The 17,231-nt window shown below is 33.1% G+C and overlaps 1 protein-coding gene across 35 annotated transcripts in view; it reads left to right on the top strand.

Annotated features, from left to right (window-relative positions):
- ADGRL2 (adhesion G protein-coupled receptor L2) overlaps positions 1-17,231 on the top strand; it is a 662,542-nt gene that overhangs the window by 481,712 nt on the left and 163,599 nt on the right. For all 35 annotated transcript variants that reach the window (XM_070467841.1, XM_070467840.1, XM_070467843.1 and 32 more), the window contains one exon: positions 15,320-15,492. In XM_070467841.1, the coding sequence (XP_070323942.1) occupies positions 15,420-15,492 (73 nt within the window). In that variant the 5' untranslated portion in view covers positions 15,320-15,419. The remainder of the gene's footprint in view (positions 1-15,319; positions 15,493-17,231) is intronic.

Below are 17,231 nucleotides of genomic sequence, written 5' to 3'. Positions count from 1 at the left end.
TATAAAATTCAGCAATTATAATTTGGTTAGGGAGAAATCTTTATTTAATAGTGAAAGAGCTCTTTTGTCATGATTAGACTTGTTGAGATACTCTTTGTTTCATTGCATTTTAGTAATATTCTTAGTAGCTCCTTAACCAGCTAATTCGATATTCTTAGGTTTCCTTAACTATCACCCTGCCCTTTTTTTTAAAAAAAATTCATTGCAATTTATCTGTATTTTAGCATTCTGTTTCTCTAAATCATGAACTTAGATATTTATTCTGTTGGTACATGGGAAATTTCCCAGCTATGTCTTATCCATTATAAGAAGAATGAAATCATTTCCTCAGTAGCTTTTCTGTTATTTAGACCCAGCAGTAACATTGAGGTTTTATAGCTGATCCTTTGTATCTTGTTAATTATGGGTGACAAGGCTGAACCACAACCAGAAGCACCTATCAGCCCCAATCATTAGCAATTAACTTGGAGTAGCCTTCAATATATTTTTGAATAAACATTTATCATGGATCATAATGAAGATCACAATAAATTGCACTAGAACTTAACTCGTTTCTGATTCCTCTTAGATATAGGAATATAAGGATAATAATAAGTGTAATAAGTATAGGTTTGGTCTTTTGACATCTGTTTTCATTCTTTAAATTTTATTTTTTCTCTCACTTTTCTTTGGTATGTTCCCTCTTATTCTTTTTCTTAAATCTGCCCAGAGGTTTTGAATATTTTTTATTATTGGTATTCTATTATTCTTGCTATCTTCCTGAATCTGGTATATCTCTGACTGACCTTTTATCAAAATTGATGTTCTCATTCTGAAAACAGGAAGTATTGATGTATACCCATCCGTCCACCTGTGAATATAAATTGCCTTTCTCATTTTACTCTTACAGTAAAGATGCCTGATTGAATTACCATATGAAAACCATCCCAAGTAGGGTTTTTTTTTTGGTAGTTCTTCCTGACCTGCAATCATAGCTTCAGAATCCCTGCCCCCAAATCATCCTAAAGATTAGGTTCCTCCCATGTATTCACAGTTTTGAAAGGAAGTCAGTGGAGGGTATTGTCAGAATTGTATCCTGGTATGAAGGCTGGCTTCCCACCCTTTTTCTACTGCTGGATCAGTTATGCTGAAAACAGATTCACATTAAGGTAATCAACCTGAAATAAAGGGAGGTTAACTAAATGTGGTTATTGATACTGTGTTGTGAATTTTAAGATAAAATAGAAATGTTTAAAAAGACATCTTTTAAATTTTTTTTTAAAAGACATTTTTAATGGTCGTAAGATATGTAAGAAATTTTAACAAAATATTCTAACAAATCCGTGGTGTAACCCATCTACTCACTTAGCAGCCTGTGAACAATAGCATTTAATATTTTATATAATCTTTTAGCAGAGGTGGCCCAAATTTGGCATCAGATATTTTCTAGTATTCAAAAAGTAATTCTTCCACAATTTCTTCAGTGGGTAACTAGATATCACAGGTGGACTATCTTTACCTTTAATTTGAAATGATAGTTTTTTAGGGGGTGCTGGTGGTTGTCTGCTTTCCAGAATGTTTTCTAGTGACTAATACTAAAATCTGATTAAAATCTCATTGTGTTCTGGTATTCACAGCAGAAAACTACTCTAAATTGCATTATATGAAACTGAATAATAACTATGGTTTGATTTAAAATATTAATAAAATTAAATTTGTAAATTGTACTTGTAGGGTTTCAAGATTTTAAGTTAGTGAAATGCCAGAATGTTTTTATATTTAGTGTGATTAGTATTATGTGAGAAGCTCATCTTCCCAATTTAGGACAGACACATATATTGTACCATTTACAGAGTCTTAATTATTAAAACTTGTTAAATTTCATATTTTATATTCAGACATTTTTCTGCAAACAAGCTGCTTAGATTTATTGTCAACGTTGTTTGACTTGTATATTAGTCAATTTAATTGCAAATGATGGTCTGAGGAAGGGCGGAAAGTTAGGATTTAGAAGTAGCCATGGTTTTTCAACAGCTGCAGTAAATCAAAAATACTCAAAAGAAAGAAATCTGGAGGGCCGACCCGTGTGCATTATAGGCAATGTCAGATACCTTAATTGCAAACTAAGGCTGAAGTTTAATTTCCAGTGTGAAATTTACTGTTTTTTCATACAGAGGTGAGATATAAGCCCAAGATTGGTGTTGAATTAGAATGCTAATATCAGTCCTGTAGTTTTGGAGCAGAAAAGAGGTGTGGATTTTAATTTTTTCATTCTTTGTTCTGAATGGTGATCACATATATTATTGTACCTTTATAATGATCTTTATTTTAAAAAATAAACTTGTAAGAGAATTTCACTTTGGAAACAGTGTTTTCTCAAATTCAAAACATTGCTGGGAGAATTTGTAGATGTGGAAGCCCATTTTGTCAAAAATTTTTGCAAGAGAAAATTATCTTGCCTGTTGTTAGCGTACTTTGAAAGTAAATGTCGGATTTGTTTATTTACCCTGTCCTGTTTTATTTAAAAGCATATTTCTCAGATATACTTAATATAGTTTTATGTAATTGCACATTTGGTAGTACTTTTTAAAGTTTTAAGTTGTTTTCAGTATTTTAGTTACTGAATTTTCAAATATGAGATATTCGACATTTTATTATGAAATAGGCTTTGTGTTACATGCTTTAGCCCAATTGTGGGCTACTGTGAGTGTTCTGAGCACATTTTAGATAAGCTCAGTTTTTGTGTGTTAGTCGCTCAGTCGTGTAGCCTGCCAGGCACCTCTCTCCATGGGATTTCCCAGGCGAGACTATTGGACTCTGTCCTTGGAATTTTTCAAACAAGAATACACAAGTGGGTAGCCATTCCCTTCTCCAGAGGATCTTCCCAATCCCGGCACTGAACCCTGGGTCTTCTGCACTGCAGACAGATTCTGGACCACGAGAGCCCCTAGGGAAGCTAGTTTAGACTAGGCTGATACATGATGCTCGGGAGGTTAGATGTGTTAAATGTATTTTTGACTTAGATATTTTCAACTCATATGTGTTCATAGGGATTTAATTAACCCCATCATAAGTTGAAGGAAATCTGTATTTTAAAGAAAAACTTCATCATGGGATTATTCTACTTGAGTTTGGTTGGGCCTAAGTTGTAGGTTTAGTTTCCCCACTAATAGTGGACCTTTTTGCTTCCTCACTCTTACAGTGAGGAGGCTTGGTGGTTTTTAAAACTTCCTTGAGGGAGTTTATTTGACTTCTATAAATGATAACATAAACTTATTTTATGCCAAACAGTGATAAATTCAACTTCTGAAAAAAAGCTATTTTTATTTTTTTGTCTTAAATTGGCAGTCCTTCAATATTTAATTAACGTATTTCAAAAAATGCTTAAAATTCCCTATTTTAGGAGATCTCTAAATTTGTTTCTCATTTAAAAATGTTGTTTCAACTTTATACTTCAGTTTCTGAGTTCATTTATTTTTCTTTATCTTTCTCAAATTGGTTCCTGAACATTCAGTTTATTCATTCACCCCTTCCTTCCTCTCTCCTTTCTATTTACCTAATTTCTTTCCTTCTTTTCTGTTGAAAATATTTATTATATGCTACTTGCCAGGCATGACTCAAGGGTACCTGAACTGAGATTATAGATGTGAAAGCCATGTGTTCTATTTCATTTAATGCAGTTTTGAAAATACTTCAGAATCTTGTGATAGTTAGTGGTAGGCATATTGTATTTTGTGCACAAATGGCCATATTCCTCTGGTGTGTGACATGGAGGCTGAGGGAAGGACAGAGTAAGATAGTTAAGTGATCGGCCCGAAATGAGTCTTGGAAGAGGAAGAGCGGTTGGCAGAAGGGATTCCAGGCAGAGGGCATATGCCCAGAGAGGTGCAGAGGAGAGGGCAAGCCTCCCATGCTCCAAAATTTATTTGTTAAAGAGGAAGAGTGGGAAATAAAGGATGTTCATTCTTAGGTTTAGTTGTTAGCCTAAAAAGAAACCCATTAAAAATTATAGTAATTAACATCCATTAAAAGTTATAATAATCTTCCACATCATTGTATTGTACGGTACCAGATTCAATGCTTTGAACAGAGTATGTATCCTGGACATTTTTCTTTTTTTGGTTTGGTTTGAAGAGACTTACATTGAAGAAAAATAAATATTGAAAATTTTTACAAAAGAGGTTTTAATGATAGTTTAAAAGCTTAATTGAAGAGGAGTTATAAGGTAACCCAATCACTGTTATACAAATGGTACACATAGTGATTGTAGGAATTTTAGGAAAGAGGGTTTTTTTTTTTTTTTTTTTTCCAGTTGGACAGGATCTTGTTGGCTTTATGGCATAGGTGGAAGACTGTAAAGAATTTCCTTAGGTGGAAAGGAGAGGAATGTTTTCTATATGGATGAAAATAAATCTTGAATAGAATTTGAAGGGCATACTCAAAATCAAGTAAGTTTGACAGAAATAGAGGGTTGAATTATTTTTGAAGTTATATCTCTTTGGGCTCTATTCCTGTTTTTTACTTCTTGCCAATTAAAAAAAAAAAAAAACCATTTTCCTTTTACTACTGCCCCTCCAGTCCCTCTATTGTTAAAACAGAGATACCAGGTTTGTTGTGATAATTAAATTACAGTGAGATAATAATATATGTACTTAAGGGAAAATTTGCAAATCAGCACTTCTGAGATCTGCCTTTGTTAAGTCACAACCCCAAGTGTTTTTGTCTTATGTATAAAGTTATTTCTAGGATTAGTTCCAGTTTTACACATTTTTATGGTTTAGAGTGAAATTAGGAAGATTAATCTAATGGAAGTTGGCAAACTGGTTGGAGGGCCAGAAATTAGCCAAGAAAGAAGTAAGGGCAGAGGGAATGAAAGGAATGAAAGGGGATTAAGATATCTCAGGGAAAAGAATCAATAAAATTGTGAGTGAATGAGTACTACCTGAAAATGAAGTAACTTTCATCTTCACAGCACTGTATTTTATCCTAACTTACAATGAATTCTTCAGAGGATTTTTTTGATTTTAAAAACTTTTAGAGACTGAGCTAATTTTGTGTGTGTATGTATCTGTGCATGTACTGTGGTATACTTAGTAAGCTTAGGTCAAAGGAAATCTGTTACTCCATAGTGGGTGTGATTTTTTTTTTTTTTTAATTTTACCATTTCACATTAATGTGTTTCTTTGTTACTGTAAAGCATAAATGTATAATTCATGCTAAATCAGTATATTGGTCTAGAAGGAGTTTTAGGAGACTAATAACGGTGTAGAGTCTTCTTTAATATGTGTGATATATAAAACATTATTAATGTTAACAGATGTTGCACTTTAATCCCCTAGAATGATTGTTTGGTACCAGCAGGAGATTTATTAAGCCTGAATTGTGTGAAATTGTGTGTGCATAAGCTGCTACTTGGATTGTAAAAATGCTATTGAAAACGGTTAAAAAGTTTTAGCTGTAATTGACAGAGAAGTCTTAGCTGCGCTAAAAGAAGTGTGATATATGGTTGACCCATGAGCCTTAACCTTTTTATCATTTATCTTCCTGTATTAATGTCACTAAATTATTAATTCATGAGTCAGGGTGGGAAGTGTGAAGGCACCATTTAAATGTGTGGCAAATTTATCCTTATCGCAAGAGACATGAAAAAAAGTCATTTTGTGTTATCTGTAAAACGGAAAAGACATTTTGAAATTTCATTTACAGTAATCCACTTCACTTCCAGTAAAACACCTAGATTATTGCTACCATAATATAATACTCTTACTAAGAATTTGTAACCTTCTCCACTCTTTTGTCTTATATATAATATTGATAGAAAAGTTTAGCCTTCGTGTATTTTAAATGTGATGCCTATTAATTGTAGCTTAGAAATATTCTTCTTTTTTTTTTTTAGAAATATTATTCTTGTGGTATGTTACAGTGTGACTATTCAATTTCAAGAAATATTAGATTGCAGAAAATAAAAGTATTTACTGTGATAGTAGCAGTCAAATATTGACTGGGAAGAGACTAGATACAGGGAATTGGAAAATTCTAAAAATACTTTTGTTCTAAAAGAAATGTATGTATTTATTGTGACATCATAATTTTTTGGAGTAAGATTGGTGATTTTGGTTTTGTAGAATTTTTAGCTTTATAGCAGAAATTGAAGAAACTAGAATTTAGTAGTTTCCTTTTGAATACAGCATGGGACTGAGATCTATCCAGTATTTCATATGACTGAATAACAGTGCTGACAGAAATTTCACAAGTTTGAAGCCACTTTTACTGACAGTTATCTGAAACCATCATACTAGTGGTAGAATACCTCAAGGGTCCTTGTCTAAACCTCATTATTTTTCAGCCTCCCATTACTTACTGTTTTGATTGGTTTTACCTTCTCCCCTGCCAAAGTAGTAAGATACAGGTTGCTGTGGTAATGCCTTTCATTTTCCTTTCTGGAGTTTCTCCCCAGTCAGTATATGCTGTCCTTCCGGCTCTGTCACACACACATGGAAACACTGATTTGTTTTGGTCAGTATAATGCCGTTTTATTTTGTTTTTCTTGTTCCAACATGGTTAATTTATCTTTATATTAACATTTAAATCTTTCTTAAAATAATAGACTGAAGTCGGTTTGAATATTTTGGTAGACATTGATATTGATCAGTTCATTATTTGACTGAACTTCATTCAGTTATCCCCGTCTTGTATGGGAGCAAGAGTTGGTAAACTGGCTGGCTATTTTTATAGTAAAGTTTATTGGCACTCAGCCATGCCCATTCATTACACATTGTCTATGGCAGGTTTTGTGTTATAGAAGCAGAATTGTATAGTTGTGATGGAGATGCTGTGGTCCTTAAAGCCTAAAATATTTACTTATCTGTTCCTCTACAGAAAAACTTTTCCTGATCTCTACTTTATAATATCAGTCTATATAATGTCTTGCTTCTAATCTTTCTAAGCATAATGGGATATTATTGATAATTTTTAGATTAAGAGATTTGAAGAATTACTGGTTATCTTTGGTAATTATTAAGCACAGTGTTTTGCTTTATATGTGGAGGAGTGACTGGGAGTATATTTTTCTCAAATATCAGTATTCGGATTAGGAAGATTTATAAAAAAATTGCTGAAATGCTGCAAAAGTACATGTTTTACCAAGTAAGAGTCTTGACAGGTAATTCAAGCTTCTAGTCAGTTTTTCTCAGCCTTTTATAAGCAATATTTCTTTCTATTAAACACTGTTTTATTCCCACTTTAATGTTACCTGAAATTTTAATAGATTATAAAATTATATTTTAAAGTTGAAAATCCCTCTTCTAAAAACCACATACCTCCCTCACTCCATGAGTTTAGTAATTAAGAAGCACTGAAACATAAAGTTGTAGTTTAATTTTATAATGAACTAGCTTTTGTTTTTAATTTTTTAAAATATTTAACAATTATTCAAAATAAGTTAGTTCATGCTGTTTCTTAATCGTGTCTATAAATATTTTTCTTGCCGTCCCCTACAAGTCTTTGAATGGTCTTTAGAAATCAGACCTGTCGACCACGTAGAATCTCAGTCTAACACTGGAAGTAAGAGTCTGCTCTGTTCATTCACTTAAGCTACAGCTTTATTTCTAATGTTGTTAATGAAGTTAGTTTTCAAAAGTAAGTGATGTATTCTTTTTTTTCTACTGCTCAATAAAATACTGCTATTTTGAGTTTTGCTTGTACACACAGAACAGAGCGTACAGAATGCAGGGTTTCAGAAGAATTACCTTGGTTAAGGCACAGGAACTTGCCTCTTTTGGAAGAAGTCCCTTCCGTCATCTTGCTGTTGATCATGTGTAGTTTTCCCGCAACGGCGATGATATTGGTTGACCCAAGTATGCAAGGTACCCAAGGTTTTCAAGGGAAACACAAGTTCAAAAATTTTATTTCTCTTCTCTTTCATAACTTTAGTATAAAGTATCTTTATTACCATTAAATTTTGGGGAGTTTAGCAGTTATTAATGCATATTTGGGGTCTTAATCATTTTCTAATGTATTTAATTATCCTTAGAAGACTATTAACTTTTTGAAAGTGGCAATCATATCTTCATCTATTTTATAATCCCTTTAGAACCTAACACAGGACCAATACATAAATATAATAATGAATAGGTAATACTCATTTCAGTATCAGAAATATTTAGAATGTAATCACTAGATAATCATTGGCTTAAACTGACATACATGCAATTTTATTGTTAACATTATTTTATTTTAGAATTGCAAGTTGAGATGACACTATATATACTGACATAGCTTGCAGCTGAGTTTTATCATTTATTGATTACAAAAGGCAGTGTGCTATATACTTCACAAAATTTTCTTCAGCTTCTCATCACATATTCTCTATAGTTAATTTTTCATTTTTAAGTTCATTTGACATACTTTACTCAGATTACCTCATTACATTTAAGAAACCCCTGATGGTGATATTGATGATCTAATATATGGCAGATCCTGGGTCATTATTATTTCATTTAGTGGTTATATATATAGACCAAGAGGGAATCTGAATATTGATTTAGAGAATGGCTAGTAACAATGATTTATGAACAAAGGATCCAGTGTAGTTAGCTGAGTATAAGATTGCATCTCATGAGCAACATTGAATTTTTTATTTTCTGTTTGCATGAACAGTGATGAGACCGTAATATCATAGATGTTAACATTAAAATGTTCTTTCCATGACTATTATGATTCATTGTTAATTCTATTTGATGAAATACTTAGGTCTGTAATTTGACTTGTAACCAACTTCTCAGGTATTTTGGTTCATAAGACTCATCTGTCCAGAATAATTTTTAATTTATAATATATATTGTGAGTAATTAGCACTAAAAATGAATAAAATTAAGATGGCTCACTGGAAATACTAAAAATTAACATTTAGCTATCATTACCTGAGGGATGTTAGTTTTACTTATGTAAACATTTTGAAAATCAACTCATTATTCTTTTGGTATTTCTTCACTTTCATAATCCCAAAATGACTTTGTTCTATTTCTGTTTTTGATTCCAAAGGGAAAGACAATGAAACACACAAAGTGTTTATCTGAACTACTTAATTAGTGACAATAGTGGTTGTAGACCGTTGTCTTATATCCCAGTCCTGTTACTGCTTACTGTCCTTGAACAGGTTAAGTATTCTCATTTTAAGGGAAATTGGGGATGATACTTTGTATTTCCTCAGGATGTTGTGAAGATTTTATGAAATAATATAAGTAAACTATTTAATCTGTGTAGTCTAACTATCATTTTGGAAGAACCTAGCTATGTGCCAGGCAGTTGTAGCATTTTATTTAGAAAAGGTTATTTTTGAGATAAAATGTAATCTCGCTGAGGGGTAGAAGTTGTGTCTCTCTTGTTTCTCAGCACTTACCCTGTGGTCTATCTTGTCCATGTGTGCGGAATGAATAGTTTAGCGCCTAAGGAAGAATGAGCCTTGATTGGAATTCAGGCTCTGCTGCCTGCCAGCTGAGTGACCTCCAGTAATGGAGTTTCTCTTCTGAGCCTCAGACTTCTGACTCTGACCTTTAAATACTGACCTTTATATAGGGGTTAGTGATATGTGTCTGATACAGTATTTCTTTTGCATATGAGCATAGTAGGTGTTCACAGAATATTTCTGTCCATAGTACCTGTAATTTATATTCAACTCAAAAAAGTTGCATGAAATTTCTAAATAATTAGAAAGTTAAAAAATAAAATGTCTATTTTGGAGAGGACTGCTGTTTAAAGATAGCTTTCCCTTTCCCCCAGATTGGGGAACACACTAAATTCTACATTGTAGGTATACTGCAATTTAACAATAAATACAAAATATTTTAAACAAATGGACTTATGATTTTTGTTGTTGTTGTTGTTGGGGGAAGCCATCAACTTTCTTGTTATATAAGGTAATATTTTGAACGGGGCTTGTACTGTCATTTTTTTCCCTCTTCTTTTGAAACTTCATTTGCCACTTTATGTTCAGTCATAAAATGTCCCCTGCATTGGTTTGAAAATGACAGCCATTTGTTTTTATTATTTCAAATAGAAGCATTTTAATGAAGAGAATGGCAGACTGCCCTGGTCTGTGCCTCCAAGTGTCCTCAGGTACAAACCTCTTTTGACTGCTCAGCATGACTCCTAGATATTAGAGCAGATAGCAGGTGTAATTTACTGGAGTGTTCCTGAACTGTTTTCTGCTGCTCCTCTGAGTCCTCTGATAGGAGAATCTATGTCTTCACAATGCAGAAGACTCAATAAAGACCAAAAATGAATGTTAAGGGGACTTTAAAATAAATAGTTTAATGAAAGTACTGTATATTTGATACCAATATCTGCAGAAATGAATCAGAGAAAGATAGTGGCAACTAGTGGTTGGCCACATGGTTTTAAAATGCCTGTTAGCATTTTCAGCCCAGCCCTATCCTTGTGAAGGGAAAGAAAATAAACTCAAATGGAAAAGAACATCAAACGTCTGGAGTTAAAAAAAGGCTTTCTGATTAGAGATAACAGGGGTTTACTTCGACAGCTTACTGAAAGAAAACTCCCAAGGGTGTCCATGTTTTCTCCTCTATTCAAAAGAAGGGGAATTTCTGTAATTTATTTTTCATTTTCTAAATCTTTTCAGTGGGGGCAGAATGGGGTTGGTATCATCCTGTTGTTTTGGTAACTATAGTTTTGATAAAACATAGAAGAGCAGCTTTTATTTGCTAGTAAATTCTGTCCCATAATGATTATAATTTTATAGCACAAATTAGATCAGAAAGACTGATTTGTGCAGAAATCTTTAGCTCTCATTTAGAGTTGACATACATTTAGTGCTTAGAATTTTATGCTTACCCAGAGCATTAATGTTTCATTTTACACAGCATTAGTACATTAGTACATGATCTCAAGGATGGGTAACTTTGTTAGGTCTCCCGCTTAGATGGCTCTCTCTTTTTCCTGTTCTCTTGCTTTTGGTTGTTTGGGATTAATATCCAGTGTTCACAGTAGTTCGGTGTCCATGAGAAGAAATCAAAGATAAAGTTTTAGATATGAATCTTTATAGTGGCTGTGCACTTAATAGGATATCAACCTCAGTTAACCATTTTTAGAAAAATTTAAAGTATCTTTTTTTTTCTCATTGATTTGAAGCATGCTATATCCTGCTTCTGTCATTGAGCTTTTCAACAAATGGGTTTTATTGGTTCTATTTTTGCTAAATAGGTGTCAACATATATAAAGTTAAGTATGATGTTTTAGTAATGTAACATAATACAGAGATACTAAAATTGATTAGTAGTATTTCTTAAATTTGCTGACAATTTAAGGCATCAGATGTTTAATGCAGCTAATAAATATAAGCAGGTTACTGTCTGAATGACTATGGGTAACTGTACTTTGTATGTAGTGTATAAAACATTGAGGACTGTTGGGTTATAAACAGTTCTGAGGCATGCTCCTGAAAGTTGTTGTTGAGCTTTGAAAGGTTTAGTAGTAATGATGCATTAATTGACTTTTTACCTGGAAGAGTAATAGGATACTTATAAAAAAAATCTTGACAGAGGTTTGGTAGACAGTGTCATGTATTTATAGAAACAAGGTTAGGACGAAATTGTTTGAATCTGAATTTGAAAGGATAAGGATAAGAGTCATTCATAATTTAAGTAGAAATGCTCTGTTTCAGTTTTTATTAAGAAATGTACTGCTGCTTAGCATTATGAAGGGTTTCATCTGTGCGCTATGCCATCATACTCCTATTTTTTCCCTGAAGTTCTTGGGAAGGGTAAGAAATATTGTTTTTTAGTATGAGGAATCCCTTAATCTTTTCTGTTTGTTCAAAGAAAGTGTAATAGCCTTTTCCTGGTTTTGTTCCTTGTTTTTGTTTTGCGTTGTGAGACACTTACTGAGCTGCCTTTTGCAGGTAATTATAGAGTTTGAAGGACAGCTCTGTTGGCTCCATCTACGCCAGTGAGAATCTTGTGGCTCCAGTTTGATTTAGGAGCAGTGTTTTCTTGGGACTGATTTCACTATGTTTGATTATTTGACAAACATTATATGACTAATGTTTGATTATTTATTCATTCTGTCCTTAGCCAATTATGGTCTGCTAAGTATTTCAATTTTCATTGACATTTTTAAATGGAAGGCTGTTTTTCATTTGAATCACAGCAGTAAAATCTTTTGATTGTTTTCAAAATTGCATTTAAAGCTTGAACTTTTGAAAATAATTTTATTTGATGTGAAAGTGATTGGCTGTATGCAGTAGAATGAGAATAATCAATTTGATATTCTTTTACTCATTGAACAGACAGATGGACGGACCTAAGCTTTATTTGTGTGGGAAAAAAAGCCATGAATTTATTACATTTTGGAATCTCTTTCTGTTAGAAACAGTCATTTATACTGTCTTAAAATTGACTAAAGTGTATTTTTAAAATTGTGTTTCACATTTAAACCTCAGGAATACACTGAAGTTTTAGCACAGTTAAATCAGTTCATGAAATGTTCTATCCTAACCAGAGACCGCAAAAGAGGTCTGGGTTGTGTGGTTTCCTCCTCCTTTTCCCTTAACTGACAGAGGTTTTCCTATCTTGGCAGCTGTTTCCTACAAAGCAGTCATCAGTCCCTGATTTCTTCTTTCTATTTCTTCCCACAAACAAGGACTCTTTCAAATAGCCTGTGACCAAAGACAGACTGATCTTGAGTTACTTGAAGAAAGTGGAAATGTGTTCAAGAGTTGTGCATGTAGGCAAGCCGCCCATATGCATTAGTTCATTGAGATAAAAGTACCTATTACAACCAAAAGCTGGATAGTCAGGATTCTTTGCTTGAACTGGGAGTATTCCAGAGGCTGACTTAATTACTGCAAGTAACATTAATGCACCTCTTCCACATATTAAAATTATTCTAATTGCTTGATACAGTGATTGACCAGTCTGTGGGATTTAAGAAACTGTTCATGATTGGCCTTTTAAATGTGACAGGCCATGAAATTGTCTCTCTGTGCTTTATATAAAATAGCTTGTAGTTTTAAGGCAGGTAACTTTGAATAGCAGTTGTAAATGAAACATTTACTTTTGGTTTTGTCTTTTGAATAGTCTTTGGGAGCTCAGAGTGAAAAATGAATAGAGAGCCAGCCAGTTTTGCAGGGTTGTATGCCATGTGTTCTCTATGAGATTAATTTTTGATGTATCTTTTTTCTTTGTGTATTTTTGGCATATTGAGGAGGAAGTTTGCTTTTTCTTTTGTTATTGTTTTATTTCTGAGAAAATCTGAGGTGTTCTTAGAACTAGGTAAGCCAGTTCTGATTCCTCTCATTAGGATGCCTAATTTTGTCTTCATGGGTTTTAGAGCTGAAAAAACTAGGTTGGTTATGGATCATGGAAGTGTGTATAGGGAAGCAGCTTTATCTCAAACTATAGGCATGATAAAATAAACTCATTATAGACTGTCTTGCTAATTCCTTTTGTAGTTCTATGAATCTTAATATATAAACACTAGATAATAGCTTCAGATTAATTTTTTATGTTCTTTCTGGTATGTTTGTTGGCAAAGCAAGATAGTGACTTTATAGCTTGATCAGTATTCCAAACCATTTAGAATCTGACTCTTTTTCCATAGAAGTTACATTGTAGGGAACTGATAGTAGAATATAGTGAGCTGCTATAATAGAATCACATATGCTGCATTCAGGGGTTTCCCAGGTTGCTCAGCTGGTAAAGAATCTCCCTGCAATTCAGGAGACCCTGGTTCGATTCCTCGGTGGGGAAGTTCCCTTGGAGAAGGGATAGGCTACCCACTCCAGTATTCTTGGGCTTCCCTGGTGGCTCAGATGGTAAAGAATCCACCTGTAATGCGGGAGACCTGGGTTAGATCCCTGGGTTGGAAAGATACCCTGGAGGAGGACATGGCAACCTACTGAGTATTCTTGCCTGGAGAATCCCCATGGCCAGAGGAGCCTGGCGGGCTGCAGTCCTTGGGGTTGCAAAGAGTCGGACACAACTGAGAGACTAAGCACAGCAGCATGATGCATTAAGCACGTAGCAAATTCAGATACCTTAACTGCTGTGAAATGAAAAGCTCAACATTATCTAGGGGAAATTTGGTTTTTTAAATTTTCTTTATGCTTTAGAGATAGCATCTAAATTATGTAAGAGTTCATTTTGAGTTATAGACACAACCTCATAATGTGGGTAGGTATACCCATCACTGCTTCACTTTAAAAAACTATTTGTAAAAGGTTAAGGAGAGCTTGGGAAAACTTTACAGGAAGAATTTGTAATTTCTTTCTGCTCAGATGCTAGATGAGGAGGCTGGCTGTGTTTGGGAACTGCCTTCATAGTGTGTATGTTGTAAGGCTGGTACTTACTCTGACTCCTCATCCTATGCTAGAAAGGAGTAAAACACTGCTGTAAGTGCCTAGCAAATGATCTGGTTTCATGTGATCCTAGGATCGTAGAAATGCTGATTAAATCACACCTGAGTTTTTGTATCCTCTTCATTTGAAGAACTGGGCACGTAAAAGCTAGTCAGAATTAGACTTGGCTCTTCGTTTTAGTGATGGTGATGCAAACTTGGAGATATATAGCCATTATGGTCTAGGTTTTTATTTGGGTCCAGTGGATGTGTTAAACTACTCAAGGACATGGGTTTGACCTTACTAAGTTTTGCTGTAAGAATAACTGATATATGAAAATCTAAAACTTGAAATATTTAAGAGACAATCACATTATTAAATGATTCCTATGAATAAGTAGCAGTCAGATAAAAACAGTTTGCAGTGTAGTGTTTGGAATGCCATAATTACATAAGCTACAACCATATATTAAAAATTGTACACCATTGAGTTGAAAAATAAACTGTTTCATTATATCTGTAGTCTACTTTACTAGATAATAGGATAAAATAGTAGATAATACTGCTGTTACCATCACTAGAAGCAAAGTATATGTATTAATGAAATTTTGTTGGAGGTATTGTATTAATATATTAAAGCTGGTAAAATGACTACTGTGTGGCATTGAAAGACAGTTATTTATTCTGGAATAACTTTAATCTTTCCAAGAAAAATTCATCTTTGGGAATTTATTTAACTATTTGCATTCATATGTTCTGATTACCTTTAACTTGAGGGGCTTTGCTTGTTTTCAGAATGCAGGGCTCAGATATCTAGTGTATAGGAGCAGTTTCCTGTTGAATATAGAATCAAAATATATGCCATTTTTTTTAATACTTCTGAGAAGGAGGGAAGAAAGGTTGGAAAGAGGGGAGTTGTTGCTATTGTTTTTTCATTTTTTGTTGACATTGCAGGACCATAGAGTAAATGATGGATTTGTTTGTTTTTCAGATATGAGGATCAATGATGCAGACTGCTGGGTTCGATGAAGCTGGGCATTTATAACTAGATTCATTAAGGAATACAAAGAAAATATTTAAAGGGATCAATAATGGTGTCTTCTGGTTGCAGAATGCGAAGTCTGTGGTTTATCATTGTAATCAGCTTCTTACCGAATACAGAAGGTAAGATACAGTTTAAATTTTTACTTTTTAAGTTAAGGAGAACTTAAAATATTCAAATTTTTTTTTATATATAGGAGTGACTAGAATGAATATTTTTTATTATTTTAGAATTAAGCATTAAATAAATTTCCTGAATATATTTTTTTTCTGATGATTGAATTTTTTTTTTACATAGCTGTATATTATATAAAGTGCTAGAAGTCTAAATTTATATTTTGCATATATTTATAAATATAATCATCATAAATAATCCTGAGAGAACTAACCAAAAGCTTTGCTTTGGTATATATTTTGCATTTATTGACTAAATTTTTCCAGTAAAATTGAAAATATTTCATGATAACTCTTTCATTTCATTTTTAGTTTGGTCTGCTTCCTAAGTGTGTGGTCATTGTTCTAAAACTTAAAAATAATTTTTTTTAAAATTTTCTGGAAAAAGTTGTTTTTTTACTAGTGTTTCCTTTCTCATGTTATCTTTTCGAAGACAGACCTGATTTTTGAAGAAAAGAATACACTTAGAGTGTTAATGAACTAGTTGAAACCATAATTACTATATGGATTTTCTGGTATCCATTATTTTTTTAGTCTTATATATTATTTCCATGTGAAAATGACAGTCTTTCAGGTGCTTTTTTACAGAGTAGGTCAGAAGTTAATGTGGCACTAAAATATGTTCATTTTATGGCTAGTTGGTAGTGGTAGTCATTGTATTCGGTATGTAAAATCTGTGAAAAAAAATGTACAATCTCTGAGAAATGCATGTAAAATGTAATGGATTTTTTTGTCACAATTAAGTATTCTTGATGAAAATGTCTTAGTATTTTAAAATTGGCTTTATATGTACTTTTAAATGGTCCCATCCCATTTATACCTATTAACAAAATAGTAGGTGGGAAAAAAGAGGCATACTTTCAGTTAATAGATTGTAGATTATCATTCCAGTGTCTTTGTAATAAGCTTCAAAACCTTAATGTTTTTCTGTTCTAGCCCCTACTTTCAGTATATTGATGTAACTTAATAATGTAATTTAGATAAATAACAAGTTGAGAAAAATTTTAAAATAAGAACTTCTGTGTTCAGGAAGTAAATAATGCTCACCTGGGTTTAAGTCACACATGAAAGTTGCAAATAAGTTAGTATTTTATTTTCAGAAGATACTGCTCTTGACATCAAAATTGAAAGATACATGAAATCTAACATTAAAATGTAGTGTCTGTGCCGCCTTTCTTGCTTCTACTTGAGCTTAGTCTCCGGCATTGCCGTGCAGACTGACTCATGTAGAAGCAAGAAAGGAAAGCTTACACCACCAGACAATTTTTGGAGGTCTTATGAGATTAAGCAAGACAAAAAAAAAAAAAAAAAAAAAAAACAGAAAAAGAAAAAAAAAAACTAATGTCTGAATGAATAGTACTGTAATGATAAACAACGAGCAGAAACTGAGTTGATTATATCAATCTCTGGCTTGAAATTATGAAAATCTTGTGTGTCATGTATAATTTTGCATCTATATTTTGGGGGGGGGGAACTAACTGCATTCCTGCTGTTATGTTTGAATGTTTTTATACATTTAAAAAGATTCCAGGTGTGGATCAATGGCTCATTAGTCCACATAATAAAAAAATTTCCAATGGAGATGAGACCCTTTACTGCCACAGTTGCTTAACTCAGCAGGGGGCTAGCAAACTGGCAACTTTTTCAGGAGATACTGCGGTTTCATTTCTAGTGTCACCTATTAGGTC

This window comes from Odocoileus virginianus, chromosome 5 (assembly GCF_023699985.2).
Source record: "Odocoileus virginianus isolate 20LAN1187 ecotype Illinois chromosome 5, Ovbor_1.2, whole genome shotgun sequence".
NCBI lineage: Eukaryota > Metazoa > Chordata > Mammalia > Artiodactyla > Cervidae > Odocoileus > Odocoileus virginianus.
Note: the sequence above shows the minus strand (reverse complement) of the source record. Positions and strands in the feature narration are given on the sequence as shown.